Genomic DNA, 24693 nt, shown 5'->3' with positions numbered 1-24693 from the left:
ATACCACAAGTAAACTCCAAAAACTGGATTTTTAGCACCTGTGCCCCTTTTTCTTTACATTGAGCACACAACCAGAGTATTTAGAATGATGTCTTTATTTCTGTGTTGCAAATATAGAAGTATACATTTACCTGGTTTTGAAATTGCATAGAAGCAGGCTTGTTATCTGCATTATTTACACTGCATTATTTACACTGACCCCAAAGGGTAGAATGGCAAGCAGAGTTGCCATTCTCAGAGGTAATATCAGATCAAAAGCAGTTTAAATGTGAAGAAGAGGAAATCTCTGTGACATCATTGAAAGCTTGATTCTGTTTGGATTTTCTGCTAGTGTGACAGAGGACATGGGGTTTATAGCCAACTTAAAGGAGAGGGAGGGACTTTCAACTTAGAATAATGGTGAAACGGGATACTGGATTAACTGGTTGCCAGATAAATCAAAAGGAGAGAATGGCATAAAACATATGTGGAGTAAAAGAAAGATGGAAGAAGGGCCTGCATGGAAGATGAGAAAATCAGAATGTTGCTAGTCGTTAGAATTGCACACACAGAAAGAAAAGCCATCAGTTTTAAGCATTATACCTTTTTGGTTAGTATTTAAATTACAAAAGGCTTTCTCTGTTACCTTAAAGAAGACAGATATAGCATAAAAACACAGTGACATATAAACAAAGTCCTGACTTTTCTAAAACTAAACTACTTAAGAAAAGTATAGGAGAATGGTGTATAACCCTAACTTTATTATTGGAAAGGGCAAGTCAACTCAATGAAGCCTGTGAGGATTGTTACATTGATGACTAAAATTGCACACAAATTCCCATATGTGTTTTTATACAGAATGTAAAATAGGGTGGTGATTTTTGTGCATATAAAATAACCTCTGAATAGAACTAGAATTAAAGATATGAGCATTTTTAAAAGGTCAGAAAAGTGGGGCTTTAAAATATAGATTTGTCACATTACTGTAGTAGAATTGGTTCACTCCTACTATTTCAGTGGGAATGACTTCCTACTCAAATGTTTAGGATTATCACTCAAGTGGTTAGTGTTTGAATTAATGATAATGCTATTTTATAAGACATTATGAGGGGGTGGCAAGGAAGGACATGGTGGATGAGGTAGTGTAAAGTATCTTTGTGATCTTAAAATACGGTAACCTTCATCTGTGGACTGTTTCTAGGATTTGTATTCTGAAATGTAATGGTTTTCTCAAGGTAGTGATTATAATACTCAACATGTTTAGAAAAAACGTACTGTGTAGTTAACAAGCATTTTAAATGATCTACTTGAATGACATTATTATCCTTCCTCCTGGATGCTTGCAACTTTTAAAAATTTCATGTTGTCATTAGGATATTCAGATGTATCCTTGCTAGCCCACTTTTCCTCTTGTTCTGCTGGCATGGAGAAAAAGAGCATGCTCTAAAGTAGGTCTTCTCATGCATGCCGTGCCCAGCTATGCACATACCCCCCTCCCCATTCATGTTGTGTGATTTTTGGGAAATACCTTTTATTTATCTGAAAGGACCCATGCCAAACTTGAAGAGGAGATGGCAGTCAGTGATTTCAATGGAGGTGGTTTCCTATACCTGTCAAAACGGGGGGCACTGTGGGAGACATCCTACTTTTGCCAAAATATCTGCCTGCACTTTGAGTATATGTAGCCAAACATATGCATATATCTGATGCTTATTTTTACTGTGGGCTACTCAAGAATAAAGCTTTCATGTGTAAAAGAGAAGTATCCCTGCACTGATAGTTCATAGGAAAGGGGCATTTCCACAAGACCACTCATTTATGGAGTTCTGTGGATAGCCCAGAGTAGCCTGATCTCATCAGATCTTGGAAGCTAGGCGGAGACCTCCAAGGAATGCCAGGATCATGACACGGAGGCAGGCAATGACAAACCACCTCTGAATGTCTCTTGTCTTGAAAGTCCCACTGGGATTGCCGCTAGTCAGATGTGACTTGACAGGAAAAAAATGTTCTGCAATGGAGCCACAAACCTTTAAAGAATACTTTTGTGTTTCCATCCTCAGCTTAACTTGCCAATACTGAGTACATATTGTCACCAGAAGCCTATCCGCTGCTTGGTAATAGTCTTTACCTAAGATGGGATTCTCCACAAAATTATTTTTGACCTTGCTTTAAATAACCCCTTTAAAATAAGTGTTTCTTGTCAATAAATCCCATTAAAAGAAAAAAGTCTACTTTCTTAAACATAAAGGAGGGTAACTCTTGAAGCTTCCAGGGCCAGGAAGTGAAAGCTTGGACTAGAAAGTTGTGTAAATCCACTTTCATTAATCGTAAAGGATAGTATCAATTCCAGTTGCCCCTCTAAAAATGTTATTTTTTGAGTTTTTAATATTGATCCTAAGAGCACACCTGGATATCTTCTACTCTCTTCCTTCATGTTGGTTCTTTTTCTTTGTGCGTTCATGTTGTTACTTTACCTTTTCAGCCATGCTATGTGGTCTTATTTCCAACAGGTCTTATTTCTCACTGCCTCGCTAGTATTATAGGTGTATCAGTTGTAGGGAGGACCAGCTATCTGTCGAATCAATAACTTGCCTGTTTCTTATTCTGTTTGACTATTGAAATGATCTTTTCACCAGTGTGGGTTGTGTATGATTGGCTCCATGAACTGTTTGACCCTGAATCTTTTGAGCAGGGGCATCATTGCCTTCTGTAACCCTTCGTCCAATACTGGCTTAATAGATTGGACTAAATTTTATCCTTTTGAAAGGCTTTCACCGTTCTCCAAGTCTGATAAAGACAACATTAAACCATTCACTTCTATAACATGGTGAGTGGGAGGAATACGATGGCAGCAACAACAAAGAGGACATTATAATGGCTCTTGTGGTCATAGCTCATTCTTCCAGCGAAGTCCTTACTTTCTAGAGGAACACATTGTTATACAGGTGTAACACTCAGATCATCAGACAAGGAAAGGCCAGAGTCCCTTTCTCTTGAGGCTTTTTCTGGTTTACTGAAAAGCTTGCCATCTCTGTGAAAGCTGGCACTCCTCAGCAGTGTATCTGGCTTGGCTGTCAAGCTTGAAGGCCGATTAGTTTCACAGGAAAGATCATCATAAGCATAATTCACATTGCCACAAGGGAAACTCTGTAGCTTCACCAGTTCAATCCCACCAATACCAATGTGAGGAGAATGATGATTCTGACTTGGAGATGCTGGTGATGCCCGAGGACTAGGGGAGGAACTGCAGTTCCCGTCAAATCCTGAGTCTTCTTGGTCTCGTGTTACTTTGAGCTTGGAGCTGGGTCCAGGCTGGCAAATACTTTCCATGACCCAGGACCCATAAGTTGGGTTCCAAAGGTTTTTGGTTTTATTCTTGAACTTGTGTACTGGTGGGTTTGTGGATTCTGGTTGCTCATTGGGAGTCAGCTGAGCCCAAGTTCCAGTGGTAGAATCACTGATGCAAGGCATGTTAGTTCCTTTAACTGTCCAGTTCGCAAGGTTATCCACCAGCAGCTCCTGTGGATATTGTACGTATTTTGGCCCTGAGTTACAGTGTTCTGATATTTTGGGGCTTGCCTGAGGCGTAAGAGAAGTGTTCCCCAGCAAAGGAACCATTCTTGTGGAACTATCTGGATGCAACAATGTGGTTCCTTCCTCCTCCAGTGTTGGGCAACATTCGATGGGCAGTTCTGTGTTGATCACATCAGGGTCCTGCAACACAAGAAAGAATGCTGGACTTCTCATGTACTAACAGTGAAAGTCCGTATCAGGTCTCTCTCCTGTCAATATCACATGTACATGGATGTAACATGATGGTGTCTGAATGTTCAGTTTCCCCAACATGAGAACAGCTGATTTTCTGGAAGATGTGGATGCACATACTTTACACTGGATGGGAATTTTCTGGATCCTGGACTGTATGTTGCCCACAGACACACTAAAACAGGGGTCCCCAAACTACGGCCCAGGGGCCAGATGTGGCCCCCTGAAGGCATTTATCCGGCCCGCCAGGCATGGCGGCGATGGCTCCATTCATGTGCAGTGGGTGCTCGAGGGAGAGGAGGAACCGGCCCCCAACGGCTGTTGATTGCAGTTACATGATGGCACCCCCAAATCTCCATGAATGTTCTGACCCAGAGTTGGAAACCTTACATGTGGCAATGCCTGCTCCGCCCTTCCCTCTCAGCTACTCCGTAGTATTTGCTCTCCAGGCTTTCTGTTTCGCCTACCACTTCCTACGGTGGCATCAGCCAGGTTGGCGAATGGCTTCAAATGGCTGTGTAGCTGCTAGAGAGGAAAGAACCCAGGAAGATACCTGATCCTGGGTTAGATGGAATGCTTCATTGGGAAAGTTCTGCTTTTTTTTTTTTACAGGGGAAGGTATTCCACAGCCTCCCCAACAATATTTGGAGCCCACCCTGTACTTGACATACTTTGGTCACTGTTCTAAAAATAGACCATGACAGAAAGGCTGAAAGGTGAAATCAAACATTTTACAATCATTTGTGCATAGGAATTTGTTCATAGTGTTTTTTAGTCTGGCCCTCCAACCGTCTGAGGGACAGTGAACTGGCCCCCTGTTTAAAAAGTTTGGGGACCTCTGCACTAAAAGGAAAGAGGTTTTATGTCAAAAAATGGCCTCCGTACCTGTGTGCAGTACTTGATTCTTTCCAGAATGGTGGAGAAGTTGGGTCGATATTCAGGGCTGTGCTGCCAGCACTGAGTCATGATCCGATAACTTGATAAAAGATACCAAGAGAAAAAATCATCAGCAAGATGGAAAAATAACCTTGACGTATATTCCGTCATTCCACAGTTCAAATAAAGGTTATGGTATGAAATGTGTGAACAGTTCTTCCCAGCATTTTTTAAAAGGATGCAGTCTTATACAGTTTCTGCATGGCAATTGAAACTTCCTTGCCCAACTGCTGTTTCCTCCACCTCCACTAAGAGGAAAAGTCAGGAAAAACAGAAGGTATCTGTGTATGACTTTTGCTAGAAGCTAGGGGAGGAGAGGAGAGGCAGTTTTGACTGGTGAAACTGCATGAGTGGCTGGACGGAAAAGAGTTAAACCACCCTTTTCCCAGTGCTGTGCCTAATTGAAAGGAAAAACAGATATATTTTCACCAATCTTCCAGCACCTAGTTCTAGCACCTCACTGAGGGCCAGACTAGATTCAGAATGGTGACTTTGTACAAGTAATTCAAAAACAGTAATTCAGTTTCTGAATAAGAAGAGATTTTGTGGAGAAAATCTGGTGGAAGAGTAGCCAAAAAAAGATTTGTAATTGGATTTTTAAAAGAGGTACAAATAACTTATTAGATTAAAAAGAACTTTTATTTTCTGACAGCCACTTATTTCAGACTGATATTAAGGAAAACGCAAGGTAGATTTTTCTACTCTGCAAATTATCATAAATTAAGGATCAGAGAAATGGCAGAAGAAGAAAAAACTAAAAGTGGAAGTGGCAGTATATAATTTCTTAGGAAAGCCAAGAAGTAACATAGGGTAGCTCTAGGAATCACCAGTAACTCTATGACATCAGGTACCCCCATGTCCCTTCCCCAAACCTCCCACATGTTACTATGTTTGGTTTGGCAAACCATAAATTAATGTGAAGTTGAACTTCTGTAATATGTATTGCTGACAGATCTACCACAGATCAGTTGCTTGGCTTTAGTTATATCAGTACAATCATGCACAAAATGAAATTCAAATATCATGTATTGTTAAAATAGACTGTACTCAATATAAAAACTTTCTGTCCAGCCTTTTGTCTTTTTATAGAAGGAAGATGTACTCACACGGGCCCTGGACAATTCTTTGGTGGATCCATTCGTCCCCCGCTGGTAACAAACTCTAGTACTTCCTGGTTGGTTTTGCAAGGATAAGGCATATAGCCTAAAGAGAAGATCTCCCAAAGCAGCACTCCAAAGGACCTAAGCAGAAAACCAGAAACACAAGCCACTATTCTTTAGGAGGGACCTTAAAGTTCTAGCAGTATAAATCTGGAAATACCTACACTAGAAAATGCATTATAAGGCAGAAGACACGTTACAGATACAAGCAATTAACCTCTGCTTAAAAACCTCTAACTTTTTCATAGACATGACAGGCATCAAGGGTGGATGTGTTACAGTAAAAACAATTTAGTAACACAAATATTTTTTTGTATTTCTTTTGGAAGCTTAGCTATACCAATAAGTAATTATAGAAAGTTGATCAACCCGTTGTCCCCACTTTAGTAGATAGTGTGTGAATGCAGAAATAGTGTAACTGTATTAATCTCTGCATGTGCAAGAAGGCACTTAAGTGCAGTTCTGCCCCTGCTGTAGATGAAATAGTTTCAGTATCAAACAGCAGTTTTGATATAAGGAGGAGGTGAGTTCTCTCTTCTCTCTCTTGCTCTTTTCTATTCTTTTTGTTAAGAAATTTTATTTTCAGCAATTTGAAACTGTTGTTTAGTATTTTTAAATTCAGGATTCTGATAAGAACACCTAAACTGCATATTCTTTTGTATATGTGGCCACTCCTCTGGCTAATCTGAACTTTGTTTTCTTGGAGTGATCCTTACAGCCGAAGCAAAATGTGTTGGGAGACCAGTCTCAAGAGGCTAGCAATGTCCAAGGATCTCTCCAGCCTAGCAGCCTCTCCAGTCTTAAATCAATAACTGCAGCTATGGTGTTGCTGATGGAGACCTCTCTAAAATACTTAGCCAGAGTTCTTATAAAATCAACTTGTTTCCTTGGCAACAAGCTGGCATTTCCAGATAAAGCAGACCTCCTTTTGGATTTCAGTTTCAAACACAGCCAAAGGCAACAGGGATAGCATGTGTGTTTGCTGCAACAGCAATGAAGCTGATTCTTCACCATAAGATCATATGAGCCTGCCTTACAAAGTCAGAACCACTGGTCCATCTACAAAAGTATTACTTTGACTGACAGAACCGCTGGCAAAATAAAAAATAAAAAGTTTTCCTCAAACTTGCTTCCTAGTCCTTTTAACAAAAGGTGCCAATTTCTGAACCTGAAGACTTCTGCATGCAAAGCACTAGTAATTAAACTAAACTATGGCTCTGGTTGGTCTGTTATAAGGGGGTTGGCACCGTTGTGTAATACAAACAGCAATCTGTTCTTCAAAAGTGCTTTGCCATGCAAGAACTGGTGATTTTAATGTTTCCACTCCAGACTTGGGGAGGGAATTCTGTATTGAGTTGTACCCCTCTGATTCAAGCTACAGTCTTAAGGTTCAGCTAGGGAATTCATTCTGTCTTTTTCTGCTTTTTGTCTGGAAGTGACATGATGCCATTTTCTCATCCCTTTTCATGCAGTGGAAGGGGGCTGGGCAGAACTGATGACAGCTGGAAGTGGATAAATGGCATCAGCTGATCATGTGGCATCATTCTCCACATATTTCTGGGTCTCCAGCTGGTTTCCTTTGCTTGCCTCTCAACAGAGGCTTACAGGCATTTACCAAGTGTCCGTCTTGGAGGTGAAGATTCCTTCAAGGAAAGCCTCTGGGGGCATCCACTTGACTGGAAGCATGGCTCGCCCTCCTTTGCGGTAGTAGCTTGCTCTGGCAAGGCCAAAAAGAGAGAATTAAGGCCTATGAAAAGATTCAGAAGAGATGAGACCCAGTTTTCCATGGAGCCCATTATTTCTGCAGGAAAAACAATATGTTGGAAGGGCAGTGAACACAGAAGCAGGAATAAACAACTTGCCTTTAGTATAACAGACTTCATGTTTTGATTATAATGCTTTTTCAGTATGCTCCACACTTTTGTCCTCCGGGGTCTTGAATTCAACCTACAGTAGACGGTCCTTTGCAGCAGCACTATCACTGTGGTGAGCCCCACCAAAATATTAGGAAGGAAAGGGGAGAAACGGAACATGCAGGTGGCTATGCCTGCACATTGGATATTGTGCTATCATTAAACTGAAGCATTTGTAACTGATCCACACATGATAGATAACCCCATTGTGAATAATGGCAACAGCAGAATGGAACTGCAGTATCCAGTGATGTGTGGATGTAGCTACTTCTTACCTTGGGACTCTTCTCTGCACAGTGGGCTGGTAGTGGGGTTCCTTCACATTTCTCTGTTTACATGTGAGGAGGCATTTGCTCCTTGCCACAGAGCTTTTCTGCAGAGAACTCTCACAGGCCGATCCCTTAACTCTGCCCAGCAATTAATTCTTAAAGGCACAGATCTCATTACAACTAATAGTTAAGATTGCTGACTTTGCCCTTTAAATTACACTTGTATCGACATTACTGTTCCAAAAATAATCTCTTCCCGCCTGCACACCATGAAAGAAGCAAAGCAAAGCAAATTCCTGGACCACATGCTGCTAAGAAAGGTGACCATGTGCTACAGCTGATATCTCGCCCCCTCTCCTCCACACGTGCGTGCACACACACACACACTCTTCCAGTTGCTGTTGCTACCCCCAGAGGACAGAGAGGCTTGTTATTTCTATGTACTCTCTGTTGTTGTTATTATATATAGCAATATGACAGTGTAATGGTGGGTGTGTTTTGACTTAGCCTGTGTGAGAGAGCTTATTTTCTATGACTTGAAAGAGCTAGCAACACCGAAGGGGGAAAGCATTAAAGGCAGTGTGAGGGAGTTGGAAGGCTAGCTGTGGGTAGAGAAAAGATGTCCAGGGCAAAGCTATGCTCACTGGCAAATCTGTCCTGCTCTGGCAGCGCAGCTACAAGTGGTCTTGCTTGCTGCGGGAGGAATAGAAAGGGAAAGTGGGGCTTAAGGAAATACATCCATACAAGAAATCTTGCCACAATGGACATTACATCCCATTGCACAGCAGACGTGTTGTGCATAATCGACTACTGTTGCATTTCACTGTTTTCAGCCTTCCCCAAATTCCCTGAACCAGACAGATGGGGTGGATTTCACCTTACCTCCCACTCCCAGCTATAGCTACCTTTTTGTATCCTACCTGTAGATATCCCGGGCCATTCCAAAGTCACCAATCTTGGCTACACGACCAGGCCCAGTGCAAGTCAGAAGGCAGTTCCTTGCAGCTATATCCCTGAAAATGACATACACATAATGGCAACTAGTAATCCTGAAACTTGAGTTGACAGTGTAAATATTTATTTAAAGAATACAATAACTAATTCCCCAAGCAGGACATAAAGTAGTACTATTGTTTTTGCAAGGGCACACTGATCTAAGTCTAGCAGCCAATCATAGTTCTGCAAGTTATTTACATTTGCTCATTCAAATACCATTTGCCAATAATGCTGTAACTTTATAATATGAAAGACTGTCTTATAACACGACAGAAGCATTTTAGTTTAAAATACTATCCCTCAATATAAGTCACATTCACAATGCAATTGGGTCTATATACTCCCTTCTTGAGATTTTTCAAATATATGAAGTAGATGGGAAATGCCACTGCCCTCGCCTGCCAAGCGCTGTTCTCTCTTCTTACTTTTCTACCTGGGTCCCTTTCTTCTGTGACACTCCTTCATTAACCTCAGTTTCCCGTGAACACATGAAGCTGCCTTCTACTGAATCAGAACATTGGTCTGTTACAGCCACTATCATGTACTGTGACTGGCAATGGCTCTCCAGGGTCTTAAGCTGGAGGGTTTTCTTATCACCTATTAGCCTCATCCTTTTAACTGGAGATGATCTGGAGTGAGCCTGGAACCTTCTTCTGCAAAGAAGATACTCGTCCACTGCACCACAGCCCTCCTTCCTTCCTCTGATTTCCCTTTCACCTCATGTTCTTTTCATTATGTTTGATTACATCAAATATATTACAGACAGGGCAGAGATACCTGGAATACAGGCTAGAAACAAAGCTCCTATTCCTGTCTCTTCACCTATGCCTGGAGAGGTACCTTTTGTGAATGTGGGCATGTATTCCCTTCCTGTTAAAATTCCTTTTAAAAATACTAACCCCCCTTCTCACCAAGTGGTGAAAAATGAGGGACATAGTGCCTTGCAGTTTGCTCCACCCCCATGATTTGGATAATTAACATGCATGTCACAGCAGCATGGGGCTACAACACAAGAAACTGGCAGCCCAAGACAATGCAAGTGTGTGTGTTTGTGTCCATGTGTATGTGTATGAGGCAGAGAGAGGCAACTAGTAAAAGCTTTACAGAGGATCAAGCAAATCTCTTATATAGCCTTGGTCTCCTCACTGTATTTGGAAGTGCATCCAAGTGGTACATGTTAAGCAACACATTTACTGGCAAAGTATGCAAAGGAATAGGAAGTAATCTAATGATGATAACAGGAAAAACTTATTAACAACTGGAACTAACATAAAGATTGCAGCAGTGCTGAAGGAGCTATAAATGTTTAATTGTGAGTATGGGGAACAGTTGCCTTAAAGCAACAGTTATCATTTGCTTTAATGCATACCCATTAAAATAACAAAGTAGGTTACTATTACATTGATGGTTCTCCCTCCAAATCTTAAGAGGTGCAAAATGGTTAAACAGCTAACTTTCAATATGCTATCTTCTTTGGTATAAGTACACAATCCCTTGGATTACACAGAACTCATCTACAGGTACAGTTGAAAAAGAAAGAGGACCATATTCTCAATTATCTCCCCATCTATAAGTAACAACATTTACTGGAAAAGTAGTAAAAAAAAAAATCCAGAGCACCAGATGCCCAATCTACACATTCAACAGAATCAGGTAGTCACAAAATAAGTGAGAACAGAAAAAGATTGGACCTACTTCATACTGTAGGTAGAGGATGGTGTTAAATTCCTTGCCTACAGAATGCTACCACAGCTAGCTAAGATCTGGACTAGAATGTTTCCACTTAATGTGCTAGTTTTCAATTTGTGAATTGTTGCTTTTTAAATAAGAAGAGAGTATTAAAAAATGCTGTTACCCACATGCATTTTAAAGTAGTATCACTCAAGCCAAGACAGCAACATCTAACACGAGGGTCCAAAACCTTTTGAGCTTGCAGCCACCCTTGGAATACTGACACAGGATCGTGGGTGCAGCACAATGGCTGCTAAAAGAGGTAGAACCTACCACGTCATGTCAGGGAGAGTGGTTATGCATAACTCTTAATAGTATCTCTTCAACATTTTCAACAGAAGCTCTGTTGAACAGGATGCCTTTTAAAATTAACATACTGTTTTAGAACATTTTCTTGCATATATACAGCAAATAACCTTGTGCTGTGGTGGTAAAAATCTGTGTTGCTAAAAATCTCCCAGTTAATCAGATGTCCAATTACCAATCAACAATCCAGCTGACCAAAAGCCCCACCAGGCCCTGGCCACTTTCTAAAAACACTTGGCAGTTACCAAGAAAAGTATTGGTTGCCATTGGAGATCCCTAGTCTAATGCCTCCTTCTGTGACATGTATATGCCAGACCTGGTTACGTTATTTATCTGCATGTTCATTATTTTAACTCACGGTCTAATTAATATTTCATCTCAAGTGAAAGAATTTGTAAGTTATCTGTGGCAGACGTAGAAAACTGTAGAAATGAAACAGAATTTTCCTTTCAAGTTTGGTTTAAAAATTGTGGGCTTACAACTTGGCTGGCTTTGATCAACTGGTCCAGTTTCTTTCTAGAGCAGAAGTTGACAGACAGGCAACACACATGTCTGTTGTGTCCTTCTGTGAAGACACAAAAGTCCTCACCTGATTCAGTTTGAGGGACTCCTACCATCTGATGAAATTATTCCATCTGAAGTACAAATTAGAGCAACTCCCACCTGTTCCCAAATGGCGCTCACTTCTTTGTTTTTGATGGTGTGGTGAGGCCTGACTCATACGTTTAGGAGAACGAAGTGGCAGAATGCTATGGAATGATCAACACTGTTCCATTTACACTGAACAACTGAAGAAAAGCGCTCTAATCACATTCATTAGGTGTGGGTTCTCAAAAGCACTAGAGTTGTTTGTTCAAAAGAAAGCCAACCTCTCAAAATCCATGACTCCTTTTTGTTCTATTGTACAGTAATAGGTATTCTACCCTAGTTCACTGGCAAGCTTCTTACAGTTATGTATCTGTTATGTATCTGTTCACATTCTCACAAAATAATACAGTAAAGAGCCATTTTTTGAAAGCACATCCTTAAGTCACCATCTAGTGGACAATAAGGAGAACTTCAAGAATATTATATATATATATATATTTGGGGCATGTGGGCATGTGTTTTATTGGATTGGGCTGCCAAGCCCCTTTGGCTCAGTGGAGGAGCATCTCTTTTGCATGCAGAAGGATCCAGCTCAGTACCAATTGGCCATCCTGGCAGGGGCTGATGGGATTTGTAGTCCATGAACATCTGGAGAGCCGCAGGTTGCAGACCCCTGGATCAGATGATGTGAATGACCTTGATTTGAGGCCCTGGAGATTGCTGCCAGTTAGATGGCAATACTGACCAATGGCCTAAGGAAATTTCATGTGTTTGTGACATCCAGTATCACCAATTGCCAGAACTACAAGTATGCTGTAGACATTCCTAATCAGCAGAGCACTGTAATTATTACTAACAATGTATTGCAATCTAACTCACTAATTTAAATATATCTACATGTAATTCAGTATACCCATACTGTGCCCCAAAACCTCTGCCTCTGGGCCAAATAACCTCTTAAATAGTGACCTGTGATTACATACTCCAATATGCAGCTTAGCCTCAAAAAGCAGGTATAGGTGGATATTACAGATCAGGGTCATGGGACTGAGGAAGAGCAGGATTTATGCTTCTATTCCTGTACTAATTTCCTAATAAAAATGGCACCCTCTCTTCCCCCCCTACTGTAGTTAAAAGGAGGCTGTCTACAAGGATTACAAGCATTCATGATTCTTTCTGACAGCTAACATGGTACAGAGGTTAAGGAGGTGGACTAGGCCTTGAGAAATAAAGGTTTGAATCCCCACCTGTGCCATGGCAGCTTGCTGGCTGACCTTGCGCCACTGGCACACTCTCAGCCCTGATCCTGGCTATTATTCGGTCGGGAGACCTCCAAGGAATACCAGGGTTACACAGAGGCAATGGCAAACCACCTCCAAGCAAAATGTGACTTAATGGCCAACAAACAAACAAAACCTCAAAAACTCATCACAGTACAAGTTTTAAGATGTTTGCCAAAGGTTACACTGAACAGTGAACTTTTACGGTTCTGATAAAATCTACAGCAAATCTGTGATTTTAAGTTTCCAATTTGTACAGAACCACTCAAATCTGACTTGATTTAAGCCATGCTGAGTCCATGTTCTGAAGAACACATCCATGATTCTCCTGGAGGCAAATCAGTGACTACCGCATGAAATCCTTTACATAGCAGAGCCTCTGTTACCTGTGGATGAAGTGGTTCTCTTCAAGGTACTTGCAGCCACATGCAATGTCCCTGGCTATGTTAAGCAGATCCTGCATCGTCAAAGTGGATGGCTGGTTCTGCAGTAGGTACCATTAAGAAAGAGAAAGATAAACAAGAAATTAGGACCCTAAGACGAGCTCTGACAGATAAAACAAATGGTCCATCTAGTCCTGGGTCCTGCTTAAAGTGCCTGATGAGATGCCCTGTAAGACTCACTGAAGAGGCACAGAGCTGCTCTTGCATGCTGCTTCCAGAAACTGATATTCACCTCTGAACATGGTAATCAAATTGGAAATCAAATTAAAATATCATGGCTAAAAGCCATGGATGGCCTATTCTCTATGCAATGTTCTAATGTACTTTTACAGCAAGTTATTTTATTGGCCAGCACTACACTCAGTGTCAGTGAGTCCCCCAAGCTAGAACTGTGTAGATTGTATGAAGTACTTTCTTCCATCTGTCCTGAACTGACTGTCTATCAGCTTCACTGCATGAACTAGAGTTCTAGTTGGGAGTTTGGTATCATCATTGGTGACATCACTGGTGCTGTCCCAGCACACTCATACTTTTACTTTTTGCACATGCAATATATATCAACACGAAAAAAAAATTCATCATGCTAGTTATATGGCATAAGATGATAAAAGTTGCACTGGTGATCACTTAAACAGATCAGAGAGGATTTTTGACTTCTACATGACTAACAGTGCCATTACAAGCAGAGTTATACCCTGCTAAGTCCAGTGAAACCAGGCAGATAGTGTGAAGAATGATAGAAAACCATTCCTTTGTCAGGCAGATACAGATTACAGCTGCACAGTGGTTAGCTGATCTGGCCAGAGGCAAGTAATTTTAGAAATGGCTTCTTGATGTGGGCAGGTGGTGGGGATCTCTGCATGTTTAGAGGGTAACAGACACTCCCACCCCACCAGTTGGAGGAGGACACAGGGTTGTGAGTATAAAAATGGCCATTGGCACTTTGGTCTCCTTTTGCCTCTCCCAAAGACCTGTGAGTTGCCTGAAGGGTATCTTTCTAGTGAGATGATAGGGGATAACAGATCTCTTGCCTTGCAAGCATGCCTATTTGCTGCCTCTATTTGCTCTGATTGTACAGAGGTAAATCAATAAAATGTACAAAAATGTTTTGCTATCTGAAAAAAATTAAACCCAAAATTAAACCCAGCAGTGGTGCCCCTACAATTTCCCTTTGAGCAAATGTGGAAAACATCATAAAATCATGCTCAAAACCATGTGCCAACACTATTCCATGATAAAATGGGCTGGGTCTTATAAGAATAGTATTCAAGTCTATAAAACAGAAAGGAAAGACTTTAATTGGAAAAAAACCAGATTCTCCCCCATCCCCAGTTCTCACTGGCTTTTACGCTTACTGGAAGAAGTAAACTGGAGCAGTCAAATTAGCAGGCTGGTCACAATTAAGAATTCTTGGAATGTAACTGTGTGGCAGACCTGAGCTAATGAGTGCCACCTGCTTACATCTTTCTTCATGGGGAAAATTCCTTGGTGTGTCATTTGGAAAACAGCCATACATAAATTATTTCCCAAGTGATTTAGAAGAGTGCAGCTTAGAGAAGAACGACCTCTTGAAGTTGACCGAGGCCTTCTAAATCTGTCAAAAAAACATGTGCTTCCTTCTGCCTCCCTTGGGGTGCCTTGTTCACTTTAATGCCTTTAGCCATGCAATTTGCATTCCAGAGCTTAGTGTGGTGTCAGCTTGGTGAATGTTGTAGCATCTTGACAAGATACATGAGCATTCTTCTATTGGAGGTTAGAGTAATGCAAAACAGACTGGGGGCGATTCCCCACTTCAAAAAATACGGAGATACGCACCAGTTTGGTTTGCTGCAGGGCCTTTTGTGTGCGGTTTCACAGTTCCCACCGCAGCTTCTGCCCCAGCCATGCAGAAGCCACGCAGGACTCCCCACAAATATGTGATCCGCTCATGGGCTGTCCTGATTGGCTGCTGCATTGTGCTGGGGCGGGATTTTTTTTATTTTCAAAAGAATGAATGTACGTCTCCATGAATGACGTCCAGGCTTGCTCCATCTGCACACTCTCGCTTCTTTCCTGGGGGCGGAGGGGAAAGCGAGCTCCCTTCCATGTGCCCGGTGGATATCGAGGCCCCGCTTCTGAAGCCAGGGAAGGAGGAGACAGAGGCAGAAGAAAGGGAAGAGAAGCTGAGGGGGCTTTGAGTCGGAGCCCCTCTTGCCTTCCTCCCGAAGCCCAAAGGCGGAGCAGTGATGGCAGCAGCCTCACAGTCCTGCAGCAGGTGCAGAGAGGTGGAAACGCACTGCTCTGCCTCTTGCAGGTCAGCCGCAGCGGATTTGAGGGGACACAAAAAGACAATTTCTAAAAAGGGACCAAAAATCCTCCATTTGATCGAAAGAAGAAGTGAGAAACTTATTGTGCAGGGAAGGGAAGAGAACCAACCCCCCCCCCCCCCCAACAAGAGGGAGCCGATGGAGCAGTCCGTGAAGCCAGGGGGAAGGGACGCTGGTTGCAAACTGGTTTCCCCTCCTTCCCTTCGCCTATTTCCTTCCACCGGGGCAATATTCTACCCCCTTCTCTCCCCCCCTTCCCTCCCCACGACATCAAAAAGAGCCCGGACTTCCCCACTGCTCTGCACTTGGTGCGCAGGTTTCCCAAAATGTGCTCTTCCAACCAGGATCCTAAATGACGCGCGCTGAGAGGGTGGGAGAGTGGCAGAATCGGGGTGGCTGCGTTGTTGCCACTGGGGTAGTGGGGAGTGCTGCAGGACCCCAGGCTATTTCCCGTGAATAGCCCACATCAAATGGTGAGTGGGGAAACGAACTGGGTTTCCATCTAAAAGAGATACACCAGTTTCTTCACATACACGCTACAGGGGTCAGTGCTATCAGTCACAGACCAGGAAAGGGATTTGGGCGTCTTAGTTGATAGTTCCATGGGAATGTCAACTCAACGCATGGCAGCTGTGAAAAAGGCAAATTCTATGCTGGGGATAATTAGGGAAGGAATTGATCATAAAACTGCAAAGATTGTCATGCCCTTATATAAAGCAGTGGTGCGACCGCACTTGGAGTACTGTGTTCAGTTCTGGTCGCCACATCTCAAAAAGGATATTGAAGAGATAGAAAAAGTGCAGAGAAGGGCAACAAGGATGATTGAGGGACTCAGAGCACCTTCCTTATGAAGAAAGGCTGCAGCGTTTGGGACTCTTTAGTTTGGAGAGGAGACGTCTGAGGGGGGATATGATTGAAGTCTATAAAATTATGCATGGGGTAGAAAATGTTGACAGAGAGAAATTTTTCTCTCTTTCTCACAATACTGGAACCAGGGGGCATACATGGAAAATGCTGGAGGGAAGAATTAGAACTGATAAAAGGAAACACTTCTTCACGCAACGTGTGATTGGTGTTTGGAATATGCTGCCACAGGAGGTGGTGATGGCCACTAACCTGGATAGCTTTAAAAGGGGCTTGGACAGATTTATGGAGGAGAAGTCGATCTCTGGCTACCAATCTTGAGCCTTCTTGATCTGAGGTTGCAAATGCCTTAGCAGACCAGGTGCTTGGGAACAGCAGCAGCAGAAGACCATTGCTTTCACCTCCTGCATGTGAGCTCCCAAAGGCACCTGGTGGGCCACTGCGAGTAGCAGAGTGCTGGACTAGATGGACTCTGGTCTGATCCAGCAGGCTCTTTCTTATGTTCTTATATTCTGTAGCATAACTGAAACAGCCTTAAGGATTTGGGACCCAAATTGTGCTGCCTGGGAATATGAAGATATAGGGTGCTCCCATTTAACAAAACCACAATGCTATTAGTTAAAAGCTATGTAAATAGATACCCTGATTTCTTGCTAATGATGCAACATGTAATCCCATGCAATGGACATCCTACTTCAGAAATGTTAATTTAAATGTTAATACCCCCCTCCTGTCCACACTTCTCACTGCTACTCTTGGGGAAATGCCAGAAGGCCACCCTTTCCCTCTTTATTGTGCTACTCCCCTTTATCTCCATAAAACAGGAAAGTCATTCTCTTCTCAGCTAACAGAGTTGTTACGGCATAAACTCTACCCCCCTTGCCCAAATGACAAACCTTTACAGTTCCTATTAAATTCTTAGGTTTTCCACAATAGTTTAGCATGCCTACAGCTCTGGAAGCTGTCAAGGTGTGGGTCTCCTTTTAACCTTGGAACATAGCAAGAGTCACTACAATTTCCAAGAGTTCCACAGTAAAGGGAGCAGTGATCTGGCCATGGAAAAAAGTGGGGTTACACAACCCATCGCCAGGCATATTACAAGCCACACCTTCAAATAAAGTGTGGCAGCATCAGTATTTCACTTGACATCTGAAAGCATTGTCGTTGTGATGGAGCCCCCAAAATCACTATAACACAGTGTTTAAAAGACACAAACTAGGATTTCAATGGGGAAATTGGGAATGCAGTAGTTCAAGGGAAATTATTTCTGAATTCTCAGGAATAAATGCAAGTATCAGTACCAAAGAAAATTGCTAGTGTGGAAGCGTTCTTTCTAAGAAATATGACTGACATAAAGGGATATTTTGCCTCCTCAATAGCCTTTTCCATTAGGATATGTATACCCATTTGGCCCTCTGACCTCCATTGGGGCCTTTGTTGCACGTGCATGAAGCTAGACAGGCATTCTTTGGGGATGCTCAGATATATGCTGGCTTGCTCATTAAACTGCTCTGTTCATAAAGAGCTAAATGTTGTCAAAATTCAGTCACTTTTGCCTGTGCAGAAGTAGGCTCTGCAAGAAGCAGAGAGCTGCCACCAGGCTGTTCCTTTCCCTCCTCTTCCTGGGAACGTTAATATAACATCACAACAGATAATGTGATGTCATCATTCTATGATTTTTTCTTTTTTCCTTTGCTACTGAGGGAATTACACAGCATTGGGAATACATGTAGAAAAAAGTACTAAAGTTCACAGCTATTTATTATCTTAGAGAAAATGTCTATAAAATGTATTATAAATAGTATAAGACCCCACAAAAATGGTCAAAAATGAATAAGGGACTTTCGGATGAATGTTGGAAGTGTAAGGAAGAAAAGGGAACTTTATATCACATGTGGTGGTTGTGTAAAAAAGCAAAAACATTCTGTCAAAGTGTGCATAATGAAATTTAAAACAATTTAAATTGAAAATTCAATTCAAACTTGAATTATATTTTTGGGTTTCATAGACATGAAGATGGAGAATACAGTTGGTGAAGTCTTCTGGTATTAATCATCAGCTGCTAGAATTATTTGGGCACAAAAATGGAAATCATGTGAATTACGGACTATCGGGGAATGACATTAAAATAGTTGGGTTTGCCCAAATTTCTTCTTGTCTGTTGAAATTGTCCACGTGCAGAAAGGAAGAAACCATGAAAATGAACAACATTTGGGTACCAGTACTGAAAAACACTAGAATCAAGACAGTGACTAATGAACACCACCCAGACAAAGGATGTCTCCAGGCAGTAAGCAGCCAAAGGGCTAGTGAACACCACCCAGTACACCACCCACCACTCTAGGCAGTAGGCAATCAAAGGGATCAAAAGGCCAGGGTACTACAATCCAGATGCTCTCACTAACTGATTATGCTATCTTCATGGTTACTCACATGCTAAATGGGTGAATCCCACCCAACACATGCAAATCAAGCTTGCATATTTCACCCTTAACACTTTTAACCAATGCAAATGGTTCTTTCTCCCACCCTGGACATTCCACAGGTATATATACTCCACTTGCTTTACTACCATCAGATCCTCTGAAGATTCCAGCCACAGATGCAGACGAAACATCAGGAGAAAATGCTACTAGAACAAGGCCATACAGCCTGGAAACCACACAACACCCCAGTGATTCCAGCAGTGAAAGCCTTTGACAAGTAATTGATTAATTGTAATTGTAAGCTATTGATTAACTATATCTGTAATCTTTATTTTTAAGATGTATCAATAAAATTATCGATTAAAAACATCTTGTTCTTCCCTTTGAATTAGACTAACTTGTGCTAAATAAATGCAATTCATACTCTAATCCTTTTTGTTCAAGCTTGATTGGTTTCCTGAACATGCCCAAAAAGCCCCTTTCCTCTGCAGGCTGAGAAGGTTTGCCTTCCCACTGGGCAAATTAGCCTGCTTCCTGAAGCAGAACAACCTCAGGCACAGTAAACAGACATATCTAGAATATTACTGTGGCCTTTGTCTGTCTGTGAACAGAACTCTCCTGAAGTTGATTCAACTTTAATAATGATATTGTATGGTTAGGAAATGGAGAAAAGCAGGCAGGACATTAGAGTATTATGCTGTTATTCCAGGTTTTTACCAGTATAACCCTGAGGAACTGAAAAGGAGATTTACATTCATCCAGTCTTAGTAAGACTGTACATACATTCCATACAGATATTTCTGGAATTTCACATATTCGCACTGAATTGAGACTATTGTCTTAATTCACCTGCATTTTGCCTGTGTATGAGCAATGGGAAGGTTGTGGAATTGCTTGCCATGATTTGAGCCATCTCTCTGTCTGCCAAAGGTGGTAACATTAACCACAGGAAAGTGCTACTGGAGTTTGGAAAGCTAGCCCAGCTTCTATAGCACAAATAAGAACACCAGATACATTTGGGATTGGCCTTGAATTAACACTGATCGTGAAAGGAGTGCACCAGCCTGGAATGCATTGTCATGTTCTGAAAGGTGCTGCATAAAGGATCAGTCTGACTGGTGATGTGGAACTTATTTGCCTCTTCAAACTGAATTACTACAACCATCCTTACACTTTCTTTTGGGCATTATTTTTTTAAAAAAATGTCCAAAACCAGTTTGCCAAAAATGAAATAAGCAAGAAACTTTCTTATTCAGATCACTGAATGTGTTTGGTGAAAATAGATCTGTTGGAAACGCCATACACAGCTTTCTGTGGAAATGACTTGCGTAAATTCAGGACACAACGACCCCCTAGCCTTATGTCAGTATAACTCTGGGTATATTATTCCATCTTACCTACACTAACAGCCTTCAGGGGGATTTGACTAAATGGTCCTGTGTACACATTTCACTGCTATGGAATCACCTCTTTAAATTTACAAAATGGAGTTTTACCCTTTAAGTCAGCGAGTTACATGTGAGCTGTTTCTGCCGCTGCATTTTGGCATCACTAGAAAAGGAGTTACAAGCAGTTTTCAAGCTAAAACATTGATAATCAATAGTTTTAATAATTCCATTTGTACTTTCAAACATAATAATTCCCACAATGAATTCTCCTCTCCACTTTCCTGCAGCAAGGGAAGAATCAACAGCAGACAGCAGGAGCTGGGCATGCAACAGTAAATCTTGCTCCACAAATCTTTGGACACAAAAGAAGCAGGAGGGGGAAAGGGCAGGCTTACCACTCGGGGGCGATTTTGCCGAAGGAAGCTCTTCATATCTCCACCAGTCATAAGCTCCAACAGGATAAAACGAGGCAAGGTCTGGAGGCTCACCCCAATGCACTGCACAATATTCTGGTGACTGAACCTGCTGTAAAATCAGCATCACATGGGAACAGAAGAAGGACAATGGGTAACTATGTTAGACATGGGCTAAAATCCTTGACCCAGATGCTGGCCTATCAAGCATTTTCCTGAAAATCCCACTGAATAAAATGAAACTTAGTTCCATACTTAAAGGTTGCCTCCCTAATATCTTCTTATGCTTTGATGGAAGACATGGCATTATTCTTGTAAGTTTACAGAGCAGTGCCACTAAAGAGACCTAAATCTCTGGTCAGCAACTAATTTTATTGGAGGACCATGCTAAGAAAGCAGACAGGCGCTAATTTCTGCTCCCTAAAGGTACCCCTTTTTTCATAGACCTCTCGTGCCACTGTCAGCTGGTCAGTTTGGCCCAGAGATTGTCAACTGTTGATCTAATACCTCCATTATTTATTTTTAAAGAAGAAAAAGAATCTGTTAGATATTGTTTAAACTCTTACAGCATAATGATGTCATAGATGAAACTCTCTAAGGCATCAGACCCCATCTAGATTGTTTTCCTACATGATCTATTTACCTGTTATTATTTTGGGATACAGCTAGCTCAAAGCCTCATGGGACAGCCCTTGCTGAGGGGGACAGTTTTTTCTAGTACTCATACCACAAGTGTTTTCTGCCTGGAACTCATGCCTCTTCTTCCAGCTAGCCTTGGCATTTCACACACTATGAAGTGTGTGGCTGTGCATCCCAACGCGCTGATATCTGTTAAAACCACAAGGGGCACACAACTCACTCTTCCAGCACCCTGCTGTGACTTTGCTACATTTTTTTAAACTGCAGTATTTTATTATTTGAGTTCAAGTACTTCCTTAATGAGGTACATCTGCAAGGTAGGCAGCCCTTTCCAATGCACTAATGTCATGACAATTAATTTTTTGAAAGGAGGTTTATTTGGCCATTTACGTCTGTGCCACCTGGCTGACCCCAAAAGCTGCAATGTACATCTGTTCTTAGCAAATACTGAAAATCTGCCCCCACTCCCCACCCCAGTCTGTTTTAAGGTGCAGTAGCTAAAGGGACTCAGTGGTCCATTCCACATAGTTGAAATAAGATGTCCTGAGGATGCAAAGAAAAAGAAGAAGGGACTCTGCAGTCTCTCCCCCTCAAGACATCCTTAGGGTGCCTTATTTCTGCTCAATACATATATTTTTAAAAACACTTCAAAGTGCATCTTTCCCCCCTAAGCTGCCTGCAAGATGTCTCCTGCCTGGCTGTGCAGGATCCAGAGCTCAGGTGGCATCTTATAATTCCTTCACCAACTGTTTTGCCCCTCTGGCCGCCTACCAGCTTTAAAAGCTCCTCAGCTTGTGCCCAACATTTTTTATTGCGCCTTTATATTCTCCCCACAACCATTTGCCAAAGGCTGCCTCAAAGAGCGCTTGATCCTGTAGGCTCCAATCCTGAACACTTTTTCAGCCAGAAAAGCACGTAGTTGTACTCAGCTGGCCCTGGCAATATATAGTTTTCCTAATATATATATATATTTCTGCATAGCTACAAAGAAAGCTCCTAAATATATATATATATATAGGAGCTTTCTTTGTAGCTATGCAGAAATACAAGAATCTTAGCCACTTGGAAGACAGGTCTGCTGACAAGCATTGGGTTGACCTGCCCTCCACAGACCAACAGTTTTTTCCTTACTGCATGGAAAAGGTTAGTCCACGGAGGGCAGGTCAACCCAATGCTTTTCAATGGATGGCAGACCCATCTTCTGAGTGGCTAAGATTCTCTTCTGTGTGTCTGCATAGCTATGAAGATAGCTCCTTGAAAATATTTTTTTTAAAAGCAAAGTTATACATTGCAGGAAATTGGCAGGACCAGCAGACCCGCTCAACTATGTACTTTTCGGCTGAAAAGGTGTCCAGGGTTGGAGTCTGTGGGGCAAATGTCTTGGGGCTAAATTCAGCAAATGACAGCAGGGAGAATCCCTTCCGTTGCACAGAAAATGTTGCGCACAATCTGAGGGTGACACTGACCAGAGAACAAAACAATTGGGTAGGTAAAAGCTTCTTTCCCACATTGATGCCTTTACTGTCTGGAAAGCACCCAGAAGCCACTTTTTTAAGACGTCCTGCAGACATCTTATTTTTGATGTGCGGAGGGAAAAGGGGCAGTGACCTCTTTTTAAGACGTCCCACCGACGTCTTTTTAATAGGATGGAGAGAGTGGGAATCTTCTTCCGTAGAACCATTGCCCCAATCATTATCACCCCCCTCAGCTCCAGGCACCTGCTATATGGCAGTAGCAAGTAATACATCTGAAGCTCTAGTCCCAGAAATCCAGCATTGTGATTTGTTTTATGGAGCCTCGATGATGCAGGTAAGCTCTGGGCCAGCCAACATTTTAGAGGTTGATTTCTGACTTTAGTTTTCAATGTATGGAATGCTAAATTTCAAAAGGCACAAATATCCTCATATTGATTGATTGATTTAGGATATTTCTATGCCATCACTTCAGAGTCCTGTTCAAGGTAGCTTACAATTACAACCAGGTCACAATATTAAAAACTGGTCATTCAAAGCCCCCTTGCATTGATTGTGGTGACTATGATGTTGTGGTTTGTCCAATAGAATGCAAAGGCTAAGATCTTGCATATAGGCAGGATACAAATTTTAATAAATAAATAAATATGACCCAGTGTCCTGCGAAAGCAAAGATAACACAAGCAGTAATAAACATTGGGATTCTTTATAATATTTCTTGCAATATATCTGTGTTGGCTGGAGCACAGGAAACATGAGGATGACAACCCAAAATGGTACAGTGCTTGGATAAGGGTCTGAGAGACAAGGGTTCAAATTCCCACTCAACCATTACACTTGGGCCTCTGTCTCTCCTTCAGCCTAACCTACCTCACAGGGTTATTGTGAAGATAAAATGGAGGAGAGGGTGCTGCTATTAGCCACCTTGAGCTTGAAGGAAGAACACAATAACATGCAGCAAAATGTCATTGCTACTTTACCATCTTTCTGATGCATCTGGAAAACCTGATTGGTATCAACACTGTTTCAAAGAATTAATTATCTGCAGTGCCATTACGTTATTATCCAATTATCCATTGCAGTGCCATTGCGTTATTATTATCCCGGAAGTACCGGGAGTGTTAGCTAACTTTTTGTGCTCTGTTATTAGTAAATAGTCTTACCTGCATGGTAAGTGTATTTGTAATTCTGTATTTTTTCTAATTATGCCATTAAAGGTTTTCTTATCTATCTATCATCCAACCCAAATCCTTCAGAGTTACCATTTTCAATAAATAAAATTGCGCTTCTTACAACATAAACTGTAATATTTTGGTTCTTAAACAAACATATAAATCATAATTTCCCCCAAAGTTAGTCTAGGTTGGATGTGAATTTATAGCTTTTTCATGAATGGCAGTAACTAATTAATTGCAAACATTTGAAAATATCTGCAAAGCATGTTTCAAAAAATCCTGCACATGTATTCCTTTGAACTGTCACTCAAAACTCCAACAGTGTGTGAAGGAAGCAGACAGCTGTCCTGCATTTAGGCCCAGGGTCTTGTTGGAACTGAGTGGGAAAAACACCTCCAGGAGAGTTTTTCTCCCAAACATTCAGGCTGTTGCAGAGACACAGAGAGAGCAATTAAGATTCATCAGTTTAGCCATAAATATGTAATCTTTCACATTTACTTTGAAGAGCAAATACCTACAAGGAACTGCACTAAGGTGTGTCTCACTTTTTAGTCAAAGAGAAGAAGAAAAACAACCTGTCAGTGTAGCTTTTGGACTGCCAAGAGGAATCATTCCAGCCCTGCCCTCAGCTCAGCTCATCTGGA

The 24693-nt window shown here is 41.7% G+C and overlaps 1 protein-coding gene across 2 annotated transcripts in view; it reads right to left on the bottom strand.

Moving 5' to 3' along the window:
- Positions 1–77: 77 nt before the first annotated feature.
- LTK (leukocyte receptor tyrosine kinase) overlaps positions 78–24693 on the bottom strand; it is a 145527-nt gene continuing 120911 nt past the window's right edge. For both annotated transcript variants that reach the window (XM_048484174.1, XM_048484175.1), the window contains exons 22-28: positions 20746–20875; positions 13310–13407; positions 8943–9035; positions 7456–7557; positions 5787–5921; positions 4630–4720; positions 78–3693 (exon numbers count right to left, since the gene is read on the bottom strand). In XM_048484174.1, coding sequence (XP_048340131.1) covers positions 2917–3693; positions 4630–4720; positions 5787–5921; positions 7456–7557; positions 8943–9035; positions 13310–13407; positions 20746–20875 — 1426 coding nt within the window. In that variant the 3' untranslated portion in view covers positions 78–2916. The remainder of the gene's footprint in view (positions 3694–4629; positions 4721–5786; positions 5922–7455; positions 7558–8942; positions 9036–13309; positions 13408–20745; positions 20876–24693) is intronic.

The sequence above is a fragment of the Sphaerodactylus townsendi genome, linkage group LG02 (genome assembly GCF_021028975.2).
Source record: "Sphaerodactylus townsendi isolate TG3544 linkage group LG02, MPM_Stown_v2.3, whole genome shotgun sequence".
NCBI classification, from domain to species: Eukaryota; Metazoa; Chordata; class Lepidosauria; order Squamata; family Sphaerodactylidae; genus Sphaerodactylus; species Sphaerodactylus townsendi.
Note: the sequence above shows the minus strand (reverse complement) of the source record. Positions and strands in the feature narration are given on the sequence as shown.